The 13,908-nt window shown below is 41.1% G+C and overlaps 1 protein-coding gene across 1 annotated transcript; it reads right to left on the reverse strand.

Annotated features, from left to right (window-relative positions):
* Window positions 1-522: 522 nt before the first annotated feature.
* On the reverse strand, window positions 523-4,758 carry LOC125314880 (disease resistance protein RPV1-like). The gene is made up of 4 exons (XM_048278136.1): window positions 4,141-4,758; window positions 2,470-3,571; window positions 1,815-2,186; window positions 523-1,725 (listed from the first exon to the last, which is right to left on the reverse strand). The coding sequence occupies exons 1-4, from the start codon at window positions 4,605-4,607 to the stop codon at window positions 523-525; spliced, it is 3,144 nt and encodes a 1,047-aa protein (XP_048134093.1). The 5' UTR covers window positions 4,608-4,758.
* Between the last annotated feature and the right edge of the window lie 9,150 nt (window positions 4,759-13,908).

A 13,908-nucleotide genomic window follows, 5' to 3' on the forward strand; every position in this document is an offset into this window, starting at 1 on the left:
CCTGAAGAGAGAAAGAATTGATCAGCATAAACCCTAAAGCCCAGAATCAATTCCTGTGGAGGAACCGAGAAAGACACGGCCGGACTTGGTTTGTTTCTGTAACTTCAGCCACACTCGGACAATTCCGCAACCGAAACGGTATCCTTTCACTAATGCTACATGGGTGCCATGTCCCCACCGTTAGGCCTATGTTATTCACTCAAGTCTCTCCCTTTTTTGGTCGAAATTCACTTAAGTCTCTACGGCATTTACTGACGAAATGGGTGATGGAGGGCAAATGCGTAGGGATACAAGTTTGGTGTCTTTTGTGTCATCATGAGTATAATTTGAGGTTTTTGTAACTTGATTCCTAAAATATATATCGTCTCTGACAAGGACTTAGCCACCTAAATGCTCATATAGCGTGAAGTGCTCTCCATAAGTAAATATGATGGCAAATGCCCTCTTTAAAGGGAATAATAAAAATTGCAAAATGTAAGAATTATGAAAAGCTCGCAGACATTGGGAACACGATAGTACCTTTTAGTATGGTGCAGAAACCCACGTTTCTGGATCAGTCCACGTAGCAAAGAAGAAAATCCCATAAGCTTTGAGTCCGTGCTGTTCAGACACCATATTCATAAATTTCCATTCAGCGTCCTGCAAGTCCTCACTTTTAATCCATTCTACCAGACTGTCTGAAAGTTCACGCCCATAGAGATCCTCGGCTGGTGAGTCAAAGACAAAGAATTCCGATAGGTTCTTCAAGTTTGAGATATCAAGTGTGGTTAGCGACGGGCATATTACAACATGAAGTTTTGTGACACTCGAGGGAATCTGCGGAATGCATTTCAATGCGGGGCATCTGAAAAGCTGAAGAGTCTTCAAGTGAGGAAGCGCACCTAATTCAGGAGGTAGGTCAGTAATGCTTTGGTGACCCAGGGTCAAAACTTCCAGTTTGGATAATCTCCCAATCCACCAAAGCTTGTGAACTTGCGCCGACTCAGATGGGCTAGAGATCTCAGGCGCTGTGGTGACGAGCAACAGTAGTTTCAGATTGATCAAGTTGGAAAGATTGGGATCGGCCATTGGTACATGAGATCCTATTGCCAGAGAAATCAAGCTTTCTGGAAGCTTTGGGAGGGCTGATATACCCGTTAACTTCAATACTTTTAGATTCTCCGGACTCTCCATAGACTCGGGTAACTCGGTGATTCCTGCATATGTTAGATCCAACTCAGTCAATGATCGTAATTTCGTAATGGAATGTGGAAGCCTTTGCAATGAACGGCACATAGCCAAAGATAAGCTTTGGAGATTTGTCAACGCCCCAATAGAGTCAGGTGGGTGTCCAACATTGGTCCGATCCAATGAAAGCTTCACTAGCGAAGTTAAACAATTAAGTGAATCCCCTTCTTTTGCTGATGGTGAAATCTCAACATGACGTTTTTCCGGGTCTGCCATACCAAACCAATCAGGAATTTCTCGTATACGAGAACCATCAAGAAGCAGTTCCGTGAGAGATGGCAATCCACCCAGCTCATCCGGCAGATAATGCAGATTCCAACAATGGCGCAAGTTCAAGAAAATCAAGCGCTTTAGTTGACCGATTGATGAGTTGACTTGAGTCAATTTGTTACACTCTTCGAGAATCAATCTCTCTAACATTAGGAATCCGGAGAAATCAGGAGTCTTGGTCAAGTGGTCACATCCCGAAAGGTCAAGAACTTTTAATTTCTTTGCTCTCTGTAACACCAACATGTCAATTGTCGGTGAGACATTAAATGAAGATAATGTACACACTAATAAGAAGGCTTCTCTAGAGCTGAGGGTACCTTAATATGTCTCCATCCGTCCCAATCGTGAGTAATTGTACTCCTTGAAAAATCAAGAATGACCAAATTTGTCAACGAAAAATTGCTTAACTTGAGTATCCGCCGAGGAAAATAATGCCAAGAGAGCCATCTTAAATTGGGAAGGAGTCGGTTCTCGATCGGTGAAAAATCCTTAGGCCACATGATCAGGAACTTGTTATGCCAAAGAAGTGTCGCTTGCGATAAAAAACGCTCAACTCTATCATAAGAGAGGGAAGCGCTATCCACATGAAGGAATCTTAGATTTGGAAGAGCTGCAAATCCTTCAAGAGTGAACTGATACTTTGACCATTTCTCAAACTTCAAACAGAGGGCTTCAAGCTTTGCATTTCTCTAATTGAGCAAACAAGAAAAATTTATGAAAGAAGGATGCGGTTAGCTAATTAAGAGATAATTGGGCATATCTAAATAAACTAAGTTCACTCTCATCATTCTTATAGACCAATTTCGAGAGGTGGTTTTGACATTTGAAATTTAACACTTTATGAAATGTTTTAAAATATGTGGAATTTTTAAAATATGTTGATATAATTGTGATTGTTTCCACTAAGGGAGAGGGCCCCGATTACTAAAATGTGAATTCCAGAGCACAAAGGAAATGGGATCCAAGATTTACCTTCTTGCTCTGTAGTATCTTCAATGTGTCCTCATGATTCCATAGCCTGCTTTGCTTATTTAATTGGCCCCCACTTTCTTGAGAAACAATTTCTCTACCAAGATCTTTGAGTTGATCGTGCATCCACAACTTATTATCTTCTCCAATTTTTATCAATGACATCAATTGAAGAACTTCAAGACCTTCTGTTGGGCAAAAACCACAATCTCTCCACATGCACATTATTGCACTATAATCGTATCCATCGAAAAGACAAGCTATATCAAGAAATATTTGTCTCTGATCAAAATCCAATGTTTCATAACTTATCATCAACTTATTTCCAATCCCCTTGATGTGACCTTTTTTCCACTTCACCAAGTAATCATCCCACATTTCTTCTTTTTGTCCACATATTGACAAAGTCGAACCCATAACCTCCAGAATCAATGGAAGACCTTCGGCTATCTTCACAATTTCTCTAGACTGTTCCATCTTCTCATTTGGAGGGTGATCTCTTCTGAAAACATGCTTGCTGAATAGCTGAAGGGATCTATCGGGATCCAAACCACCAACTAAATAAGTCAATTTTACTTCGAATGCACGTAGAACATTTAGATTTCTTGTTGTTATAAGTATTCGACTTCCTGGACCAAAGCAACCTCGCCTCCTTAAAAGTGCAATCAATTGATCCTTTTCATCAACATCATCGAGAAGAATAAGAACTTTCTTAGTCGAAAATCTCTCTTCTATCGTCATTATTCCCTCATCCTTGGAATTGATACTTGGGTGTTTCTGTCTCGAGAGGTTTGAGATTAGTTGAGTCTGCAAACACTCGATTCCTTTTGAATGTGAAGTTTCTCTAACATCAGCAAGAAAGCAACAGTTCTCAAAGACCCGAGAAATCTTGTTGTAAACTACTTTGGCAAGAGTAGTTTTTCCGATGCCACCCATTCCGTGGATTCCCACAATCTTTGCATCGTCAGTCTCGGTGCCTATCATCCCCAGAACTTCTTTCACACGGTCATCAACACCAACCAAGAAGTCACTAACCACCAAACAAGCCTTCTTCAGCTCACTTAAAACCTTGGTAACCATCTCTTTAACTAGTTGTCCTTCGTGCCTAAAAACGAAAATGACGAGAAGCCCAAGGCAAAGTAGAAAGTACGTTAGAAGACACGGAATGCAACAGGAAGTGAAACTGCAAACGGAACATACCACACTGCATTCTCAGGAAGAGTAAATTCACGGACATGCTAGGCAGATGCTCACACCTTGTGCAGCATTCAAACAGTTACGCGACTGTGAAAGTATGGTATCTTGCTAATTAGAACAAAAGAGGTATTTCTGCTTTATAAACAAGCTTCTCCTTCTCAAAATAGCTTTACTTATTACCATATTGTACAAGGGTTATGCGTTATTAATAATAAATAAGAGAATAAAGTTTCACAATACAACATAAGTTACTTTCGACGAACGTTAATATGCACGTTGATTGCATAAAGATGCAAACTCATTATATCATACTTTGTGTCATAAATATTTAATGTCAGATTAGATTGTCGGCACACTACTCAGACAAAGGAAGCCAGCATAGCCACAATTTTTCCAATTTTGTTAAAAAAGGAAATTTTCAAAGTGAATAGCCTTTGAACTCGAGGCGTCAATCAAGAGTGGAAGATAATTAGGTACCTGCTAGCCACGTTTTCTACGTTCCATCCCTTTAACCCTCCAACCTCATTGAGGGCAGCTCTCCAATTTCGGATGGTCTCATCGTCCACTCGCTTCTTGTTTCCGTGCACAATCAAGGACTCCCCGTAATCTCCGGTTTGGTATCGAACCTCGGATGGTTCGACATGGTAGAAAACGGGCATGATTACCTGTCCCTTCCTTTTCCGCCACTCCACCATTTTGGCCAATTCCTTCGGACACCATTTACTGGAAGCATAATTTTTAGAGAAGATGGGTATGGAGATCTTCGACTGCTCAATCCCCCCGAGCAGATCCGGGCCGATCTCTTCGCCGACACGGTGTTCTTCGTCGTCTCTGTACGTACGAACTCCTGCATCTGTGAGACGGGTATAGAGATGATCGGTGAAGCCCGTGCGTGTGTCCGGTCCCCTGAAGCTCAAGAAAACTTCATAGTCGCACCCTTGCATCGCGACCAGCCGCAGAGAAAAAATGAAGCACCAGAGTGGCACCAGATAAGCAATAGCAGATGTCCGAGCTCTATGAAGCCGAACGTTACGGTACAGGCAGAGAGGTTAGTGCATAGTAAAGCGGGTACGACCTATTATAATTTGTGTCGTGGATCTCAAGACAAGAATTCTTTGGAGCACCATCTCAAGGAAGCAAGATTCGGGGAACTTCACCTGTGCGTGAAAGGGCAGCACGTGCACGTGCTCTTTCCTTTTTGGACGCCGTTTAAGGCAGAGCACATGGCACGTGCTCTCTCCTTTTTCCCCATCAAAGAAATTGGAAGAAGACAACTAACAAAACAAAGGATGACAGGTAGCTACTCAATCTCGTGCGAGTTTAATATAATTTGTAAAGTACGTGGTTATGTATGTAATGAACTCTCTTAAATTTTATTTATTTCGTTCTGTCCATTTTTGTAATGGTGAACATCCCGACATTGTTGATTTGTTTCAACAAACCAGTCATAATCCTCAATTTGAAAATTCAAAGATCATACAAAGCTCAGACGTGAGAGTTTTCGAGCTTTACCAACTTTTATGACTTATCTCTTCCGGCTTAAAAAAGTAAGATTCAAGAAGCTTCACTGCTGGAAAAATATTTAAAAGATTGTTGGGCTATGTGAGTTCTCGATAATTGGCTAAAAAGGCTGGTAATAACGTGTGTCCTATGTTACTTACACTCGATGTCGACCATGCTCAGTCCATATTATACTCTGCCGATCCAAGTATGAGCAAATGTTTCAGCAATTACTGTGAACCGAGGGATGACCCTTTCCAATTACAATACTCCCAACTTGGCAATATAAACCGTACCTTCTGAATAATAATATTCGTCACAGGTTTTCCATGTACATTCCAGTGCAACACGATGAAGGACTGCAAGTGAATGATCATCACATCACAATAACAGCTTTTATGAACCAAGATAGCACAAGACTAGAACTACCTGAAATTGAGAAAGATGTACCGCCAGCCAATGTGGGAGCCATGCACCATGAACCTGAGCATAAAATGAAATGCATCAACTTCTAGAGATGATAGAGAGAATATAACATGGTAAGGCCCAAGATTGATCATATCATACAGTCATTCACCCGCGTAATTTAGCACAAGATGATTCTTGAATCTTCAAAAATCATGTTTCCAAGATTAACCAAGTACCATCCACGTAGATATGCTCGCATGCACATCATATAATGTGAAGAGCAGTGAAATATTGTGATTGGGAATCTTTTTCACAGAGTTAATCGATTTCAATATCATCATTTCCTACCTATCATTAGAATATCACCCAAAGACATGTTCTAGTTTAACTTCTTTCAAATTTTCAGACAAGCATGGAAAACCACTATTGTGCTACTTAGTTGTGGAGATTTTTGAAAACGAATGTTATTCTCAAGATCAATTCTGAAAAGACTATTTAAAAAGAGGTCTGTCAAACAAAAGAAACACCGCAACGCAGAAAAAACTGTTTTAAGATATAAAAACGGTTCTGGTCTTGTGCCTCAGTCAGCTCCTTATGCTTTGAAGCAGCTTCAATCTTTGCCTTCAGTAGTTCCTCCTGGAAAGCACAAAGGATATATCACAGGAGGGTCATCTCATGTTTCAATAACATAAAACAGAGCATGTAGATATAAATACCTTAGCCACTTCAAGAGCTCGTTCAATTTTACGTGTCTTTGACTTGTGCTCATCAATGATCTTTTCAAACTGGCAAACAAGGGTACATAATGACGTTAGCATACGCCAACCGAACAGCATGAAGCTCGACTTTCAAAGACCTAGCATTGCAGAACAACATGCAACTCATTCTGTATCTTGAGATGCACATATGAAGCAACTATATAGTCTGTATTTGCTTAGATTCGAACAAAAACACTTCAAGAAACTGTCTTGAGTCTGTCTTGAGTCAAGTCCCATTGGAAAAATGGTATGAATCTTAGTGCAGCCAAGCATCACTGATTCAGGCACCAAAGACTCATCTCATGCACATGGACTGATGTTCTAATTACTAATAGAAGGAAACAACTTAAAAATTGAGCCAATCCATCAAAATGGTATAACATAACCTCTTCATTGTTTACTTTTAGGTACTTGGTGTCTCATTAAAGTACAGCTTCCAATTTTGAAGAAGAAAGCACATTGTCGATTACAAAATTTAAAAATCTTATAATTTCAACTTGAATCCTTTGCTACATCACCAAGGGAAGCGAGATTGCTCTTCTACAGTGCCTCTGAGGTCTGACGATATGATATATAGAGACGGCAGGCCTTGCACCCTCAATTAGCAAGGTATCTTTTTCCTGCCCTTTACCAGGCAATGCCCTCTCTATGATGTACATCCAAAGGATTCCGAGGTCCACGATAGCATGCACAATCAGTGTAGTCAAAAGGCGAAAAGCGCACGCGAGGCACCAGGCACACGCAAGCGAAGCGAGGCGAAATTACTCAAAGTTTTAATAATCACTAATCTTTAAAAGATTAGATCAATACCTACGCTTTTCCGAATCAATGTGTAAATTAGTGATGAGCAAGAAAAGCATATAGACCTGGAACTTTGTCTCTAGCTTCATCCTTTTCCTCTGTTCACATAGACCAGCAAATTTCTCTTTTTCTCTGAGGGAGACGACTGACTAGGTTTAATAGCTTTTCTTCCTACTGTTTATGAGTACTTATTTGGGCTCATAGTATATATCTGTCCTCCTTTCCGAGAAAAGGATAGAAGAGTCTTTTCGAATGACAAAGTCACCAGGGGTTTCTGTTCCAGCAAAGCCCGCAAGCCATCAATTTTATTTTAAGCGGGGAAAAAACTATTTTAAAAAAAATATTCATATCAGAGTCGACGAGAGCCACGTCAACGATTTCTGACCAAAATTAACTAGATTGACACAATTGACACAGATATAAAATGTTTAATATTAAATTCGCACAATTGAAAGGTTTAAAATTGAATTGATACTAATGAAAAAGATTTAGAATTTTTTGGACAATTTTTCGAACGATGATGTCCTGCCTTGCTTCACAATTCAACCACTTGATTAACTTCATACGGGGTGGACTAGATTTCCTGTGAAATAAACTGCTATATTCTATTGGCCTACCCCGAATTCAAGTAACAAATGATATCAAGCATGAAATTTTTTAACTTGACACTCAATGCCTTCAGCATATGAATTGAACCAAACCCGAGGCAATCAAATCATTACTATCCACAACAAAAGATAAAAAGCGATATTCCCACTTAAGAATTTGCCGCGAATGAATTTCATCACATAATTTGAAACATATATATGTAGTTTTAGAATGAATCAACATTCATCAATTAAAACATATATATATATATATATATACGTAATTTTTAATTAATTGTTATTTATTTTTTGTGGTCCAAAATAGATTGTTAGCATAATAATCACCCAAAGACCTGTTATATAATCGATTCTCTATTTAATTGCATGATCCAATGGTTCCGCATGCATTGACTCCGGATTGACTAGTGAACCTTTTCTCTATCCTCTTTCATAAGTTCGGGCGAAGCAAATCTCAACACTCCTCTTCCAAGCAACTTCTTTTGCTTTCAGATCCTTCATTCTTCACCATAAAAAAGAAATGGTTATGGCGAAAGTGGTGGTTGCTATATTTGCTCGGGGGGGCGGTGTTACCATTTGTGAGAGAAATGGTAAGCCCATACACTTTTGGCTTGACACTTGCTGTGGGAATATGCCTTCCGAAGATCATTTCTGTGGCATCTTTGATATCGATAGGAACAAAGAGGCTCTTGTGTTGGATTGTTATCGTTTATCCAAAGGGATTGATTCAAAAGGCGTCTCGATTGCCAAAAACCGTTGAACCCGTACACCAAGTGAAAAACATTCCTTTTTGGATTACTACCAAAAATAAAATGCAGCAGAGATTCTACAGTTTGGAATCAAAAGATATGGCGAATAAGAATCCTATGAGCCAAAGGAAACGATGACGTGTCCCGATTTTGCTACTATTTCTCCATCACTTGCTCATCAATCACAATCTCAGACGGCCACAATCTCTCCATTGCTTGCTCATCAAGCGCAATCTCAATCGGTTGTGATCTCTCCACCAATTACTCATCAATCAAGATCAATTCTTTCCAAAGAAAAGGGATCATGATTGTGTCCTTCATTGATTCCGTAGCTCTAGCTTGTATTATATAAAGACACCACACTGCATAGCCAAAGTATGTACAAAAATCTTATCAATGAAACACAAAGTACTTATTGGCAATTGCCACTCAATCTCTTCTTGCTAGTTCATTGTTTTTTACATGGTATTAGAGCCATATCGTTTGAAAGCATAAATGGCAAACGAATCAAATTCATCCATCACCCCACCTTCTCCAAGCACTGCTGCTAACAATCAAGCAACAAGCAACCCAATCCCAAGTGTTGATAATCCAACGGACCTCATCAAGAATGTTGTCCCACTGTGTCCTCTCATCCCTTCCACGGGAGGCTCATCGGGATCAATCACATGTCCTGCAGTTGGTATCAAATTAACCGGAGACAATTTCATCATATGGAAGGCATGCCTCTTCCCCTTTCTCCGAGCCAGTGGACTCCTATCAATTGTGGATGGAACCGAGCCATGCCCTCCACATACTATCACCAAAATCAGTGAGAATGGTGTCATCAAAAGTTCACCAAATCCAGCATATGAAACATGGTTTACCCGATATCAAATTGCCCTCGGGTGGATTCTCAATTCCATAGCTAACAACATCGTTGCACAGCTCTCCAATTTGGACTCTTCAAGAGCCGTATGGTCCTTCTTAGCTCAATCATAGGCGGCACGTAACGGTGCTCATGCCACACATCTGCGAATGCAACTTCGGACTCTCCGTAAGGGTAATCAAACAATCACCGAATATCTTCAACAAATAGCCTTCCTTGTTGATCAACTTGCCTCGATTGGTGAGAACATTTCTTCACAATAATATCAAACTCACTTGTTTAGGAGGGTTCAGAGCGGAATATCAAAGTTCAATAGTATCGATCTCCGTTCAAAGTCAATACCGATCCTTCACACGTGAGTCTCTACATGGGCTGCTCTTGGCTCATGAGGCATGGCTTGACTTGCTTGAGCCCATTATCTCCCCTCCAGCAGCGTTCATGACGCAGAAAGCACACCAAGCACCACAACGGGTTCCTTCTCATGTGGACAGGTCACAATGGCTTGTGCAACAAGTGAGCAGCACTTTGGCCCACGAAATTCAGCCTCAAATTACTCACCAAATGCAGGCAATTACAGGAATCAAAGAAAGGGTAATGTTCGATGCCAACTTTACAATCGCTTTAGCCACCGAGCCAATGTGTGCCATGATCGTGGGCTTCCACCCCAATCTTTAAATTCAGTACCACAGCTCCATATTACTAAAATTCCACCACCCCCATCAGGTTTTTTGGACCTGTGGTATCCAGATTCCGATGCAACACGCCACGTCACAAACAATCCTTCTCAATTGTCTTCTCTTCAGCCCTACACAAGCAACCAACATGGTACCATAGGTAATGGGTCTAGCCTCTCAATAACCCGTACAGGTACTCTTGTTTCCCAAAATTTCATTTGTCTAATGTCCTAGTTGTTCCTTCTATAAAGAAAAACTTACTTTCCAATCGTCGGTTTTCACGGGAAAACAATTGTGATTTCATTGCCTCACCTAATTGTTTTTCCGTGAAGTGCCGCCATATGGGTAAGATTCTCTTCCAAGGGAACCTTATCAAGGACTCTATCAAATGCCAGGACAATCCAAGTTTTCTCCTTCAGCCTATCACCTATCTCAATCCAGCTCTCTTGTCATTGGCATCATTGTTTAGGCCATGTTGCATATTCCACTATTTCTCTCATGTTCAATAAATCGTCGGTTATTCAACCAAATTGTTCAGCTTGTGCATCTAGCAAGAGTCATCGTTATCCTCATCCTCCCACTTTTCATAGGTCCACGACTCCCCTAGAATTAGTTCATTTTGACATTTGGGGGCCGGCTCCTGTGACATCTCATCAAAACAATAAATATTATGTTTGCTTTATTGATGATTACTCCAAATTTTCCTAGCTCTTTGTCTTCAACCCTCGTGATCAATTTTTACATATCTTTGTGGTCTTTCTAAACTTTGTTGAAAACTAGCTCAATATTCGAGTTAAAGCTATCCAAAGTGATTGTGCCGGAGAATTTCTTTCTACATCTTTTAATAAATTGCTACATGAGCTTGGCATTTACAAATGGACATCCTGTCCTCTCCTGGCCCTTCAAAATGGTTCGGCTGAGCGTAAACACAGGCATGTTGTTGAAATGGGTCTAGCTGTAATGCACTATGCATCTATTCCCTCTTATTTTTGGGATTTTGATTTTGAAAGTGCAGTTCATATTATCAACCAATTGCCTACTCCTGTTCTCCAGCAACGCTCCCCCTGGGAAATGCTCTTTTCTAACGCCCCACCCATTGAGCATCTTCGGGTTTTTTACCGTGTTGTGTACCCCGATCCTACGACCCTATGCTAAGCACAAACTAGAGCCCATGTCACATCGGTGTATTTTCTTGGGATATCCATCGGGTGTGAAGGGCTATTGCTGCTATTCTCTAAAACAACAACGGTTCTATACAATTGTAGACGCCATTTTTGATGAGATTATTTTTCCATTTGTTGTTCCTATTACCGACGTATCGTTAAATGTGTCTCCACCAGCATCATTAGAGTTACCTCTTTATGTTCCCACATTGACACATTTACAATATGATAATTCACATATGCAGGAGCCAAGGACTGATGCATCCCACATATCGACACTGTACACAAGCAATCCCACCACCTCTTACTTAGTATCTCTCCAACCGCAACCAAAAGTGCCCTCTCTTACCGCCGAAACTATCCCACAGACCAAAATCTAGCAGACTAGCGATCCGCCACCACAACCGGCTCCACCAGCCCACCCCATGGTGACCGGACTTCAAGATGGTACCATTCCTCGCCGACATGTGTAAAAGGATTATACCTATGCACTCGCCACTTCAGCAGCAGTCCCATCCCCACTATCTTGTTACAGTGAGGCGGTAAAAGACCCAAATTGGCAAGCGGCTATGGCCCAAGAGTACACCGCACTACTAAAAAATTAGACATGGGAGCTTGTACCATCTCCTCAGCCTTGTAAACCCATTGGCTGCAAATGGGTCTTTCGGGTCAAGCTTCGTGCGGATTGCTCTTTTGAAAGATACAAGGCCAGATTAGTCGCAAAGGGCTTTCATTAATAGCGGGGACTCGACTATCATGAAACCTTCGATCCGGTGGTGAAACATGTCGCGGTTCGCATAGTTCTCACGGTTGCATTTTCACATGGTTGGCAACTCGGACAGCAAGACATTAAGAATGTTTTCCTCCATGGTCATCTCACCGAAGAAATATTCATGGATCAATTGCCGGGTTTTGTTGATCCCCACCATCCTCATCATGTCCGCCGCCCGAAACGATCTCTCTATAGCTTGAAACAAGCACTCCATGCCCGGCACCAACGTCTTAGTACTTTTCTCGTCTCAATTGGTTTTGTAGCTTCTACCGCCGACTCATCACTATTCATATTACATACAGCCCAATACAGCATCTTCCCGCTCCTCTATGTCGACAACATCATTCTTATAGGATACCCTACAATGCCATTGTCTGCTCTCCTAGAGTCTCCACAAAAAGAATTTGCTATCAAAGACTTGGGTAATCTCCATTCTTTTCTTAGGATTGAACTACAACGTACTTCGGATGGTATTCTTCTTCTCCAAACAAAATACGCAGCGAATCTTCTTGCTCGAGCAAAGCTGCAGGATGCAAAGTCCGTCACCACCCCATGTATAGCAGGCTCGGATATTCTCCATCTACCCATTGTGGCGCGTTGTTTTCGGACTCGACACTTTATCGTAGTACCGTGGGCACATTGCGGTGTCTTACTCTCACTCGGCCCGATATTGCCTTCGCTATCAACACTGCTCGTCGGTTCATGCTTGCACCCACGAAGGTCCATTTGCAATTTATCAAAAGCATATTGGGCTTCGTTTGTGGCATGCAGCACCATGGCATACTATTTACCAAGAGCCGCAATTTTCATCTTCATGCTTTTTCAAATGCAGGTTGGGTTAAGGACCATGACACCAGACGATCAATTGGCGGTTTTGGCATATTCCTCGGCTCAAATCTCATCTCGTGGTGTTCCCGTAAGCAACGGATTGTCGCCCGATCTAGCATAGAGGCCAAATTCAAAAGGTTAGCCGACACTACTGCCGAACTCATTTGGATTGAAGCTGCGCTCCGCGATCTCGGTGTCTCTTGGCAAGGTCCTCCGGTTCTTTGGTGTGATAATATCTCAGCCATCTATTTAACAGGGAATGCCGTCTTTCATGCTCGGACAAAGCACGTGGAAATTGATTACCATTTTGTACAAGAACAGGTCACCAAAAATCAACTCCATGTTCAGTATATTTCCACTGCCGATCAACTCGCCGATATCTTCACCAAAGGGCTCTCCATGGCTCAATTTCAACTTCTACAATCCAAGCTTATCGTGTTCCGCCACATCAACTTGTGGGAGGGTGTCAAAGGAAACGATGACGTGTCCCGATTCTACTACAATTTCTCCATCACTTGCTTATCAATCACAATCTCAGACGGCCACAATCTCTCCATTACTTGCGCATCAAGCACAATCTCAATCAGTTGTGATCTCTCCACCAAGTACTCATCAATCAAGATCAATTCTTTCCAAAGAAAAGAGATCATGATTGTGTCCTTGATTGATTCTATAGCTCTAGTTTGTATTATATAAAGACACCACACTGTATTGCCGAAGTATGTACAAAAATCTTATCATTGAAACACAAAGTACTTATTGGCAATTGGCACTCAATCTCTTCTTGCTAGTTCATTGTATTTTACACTATGCAACCATAAAGAGTTCATATTATTCTTGTTAAAAAGTCATTCTAGATCGGCATGCACATTTGCCTCTTTGCTCTAAGTCCAAAGCAGCCTAAAGGGTGCCCTCGTAATATCTGCAAGCAAGTTTAAAAGATCACTACAAAGTAAAAGAGATTTTATACAATATTATTGTCATAAGAAAATACGGCGCGCATAAACACACACGGATGAAAAAATAAAGAAAGATTGAGGTTTGGGGAGAAGCGAGACATAATCAAAGAAAGGATTGAGTTGGACAACATTAGATTCAAATAAGTGAGCCCCTCGTCGT

The sequence above is a fragment of the Rhodamnia argentea genome, chromosome 4, assembly GCF_020921035.1.
Source record: "Rhodamnia argentea isolate NSW1041297 chromosome 4, ASM2092103v1, whole genome shotgun sequence".
Lineage (NCBI taxonomy): Eukaryota > Viridiplantae > Streptophyta > Magnoliopsida > Myrtales > Myrtaceae > Rhodamnia > Rhodamnia argentea.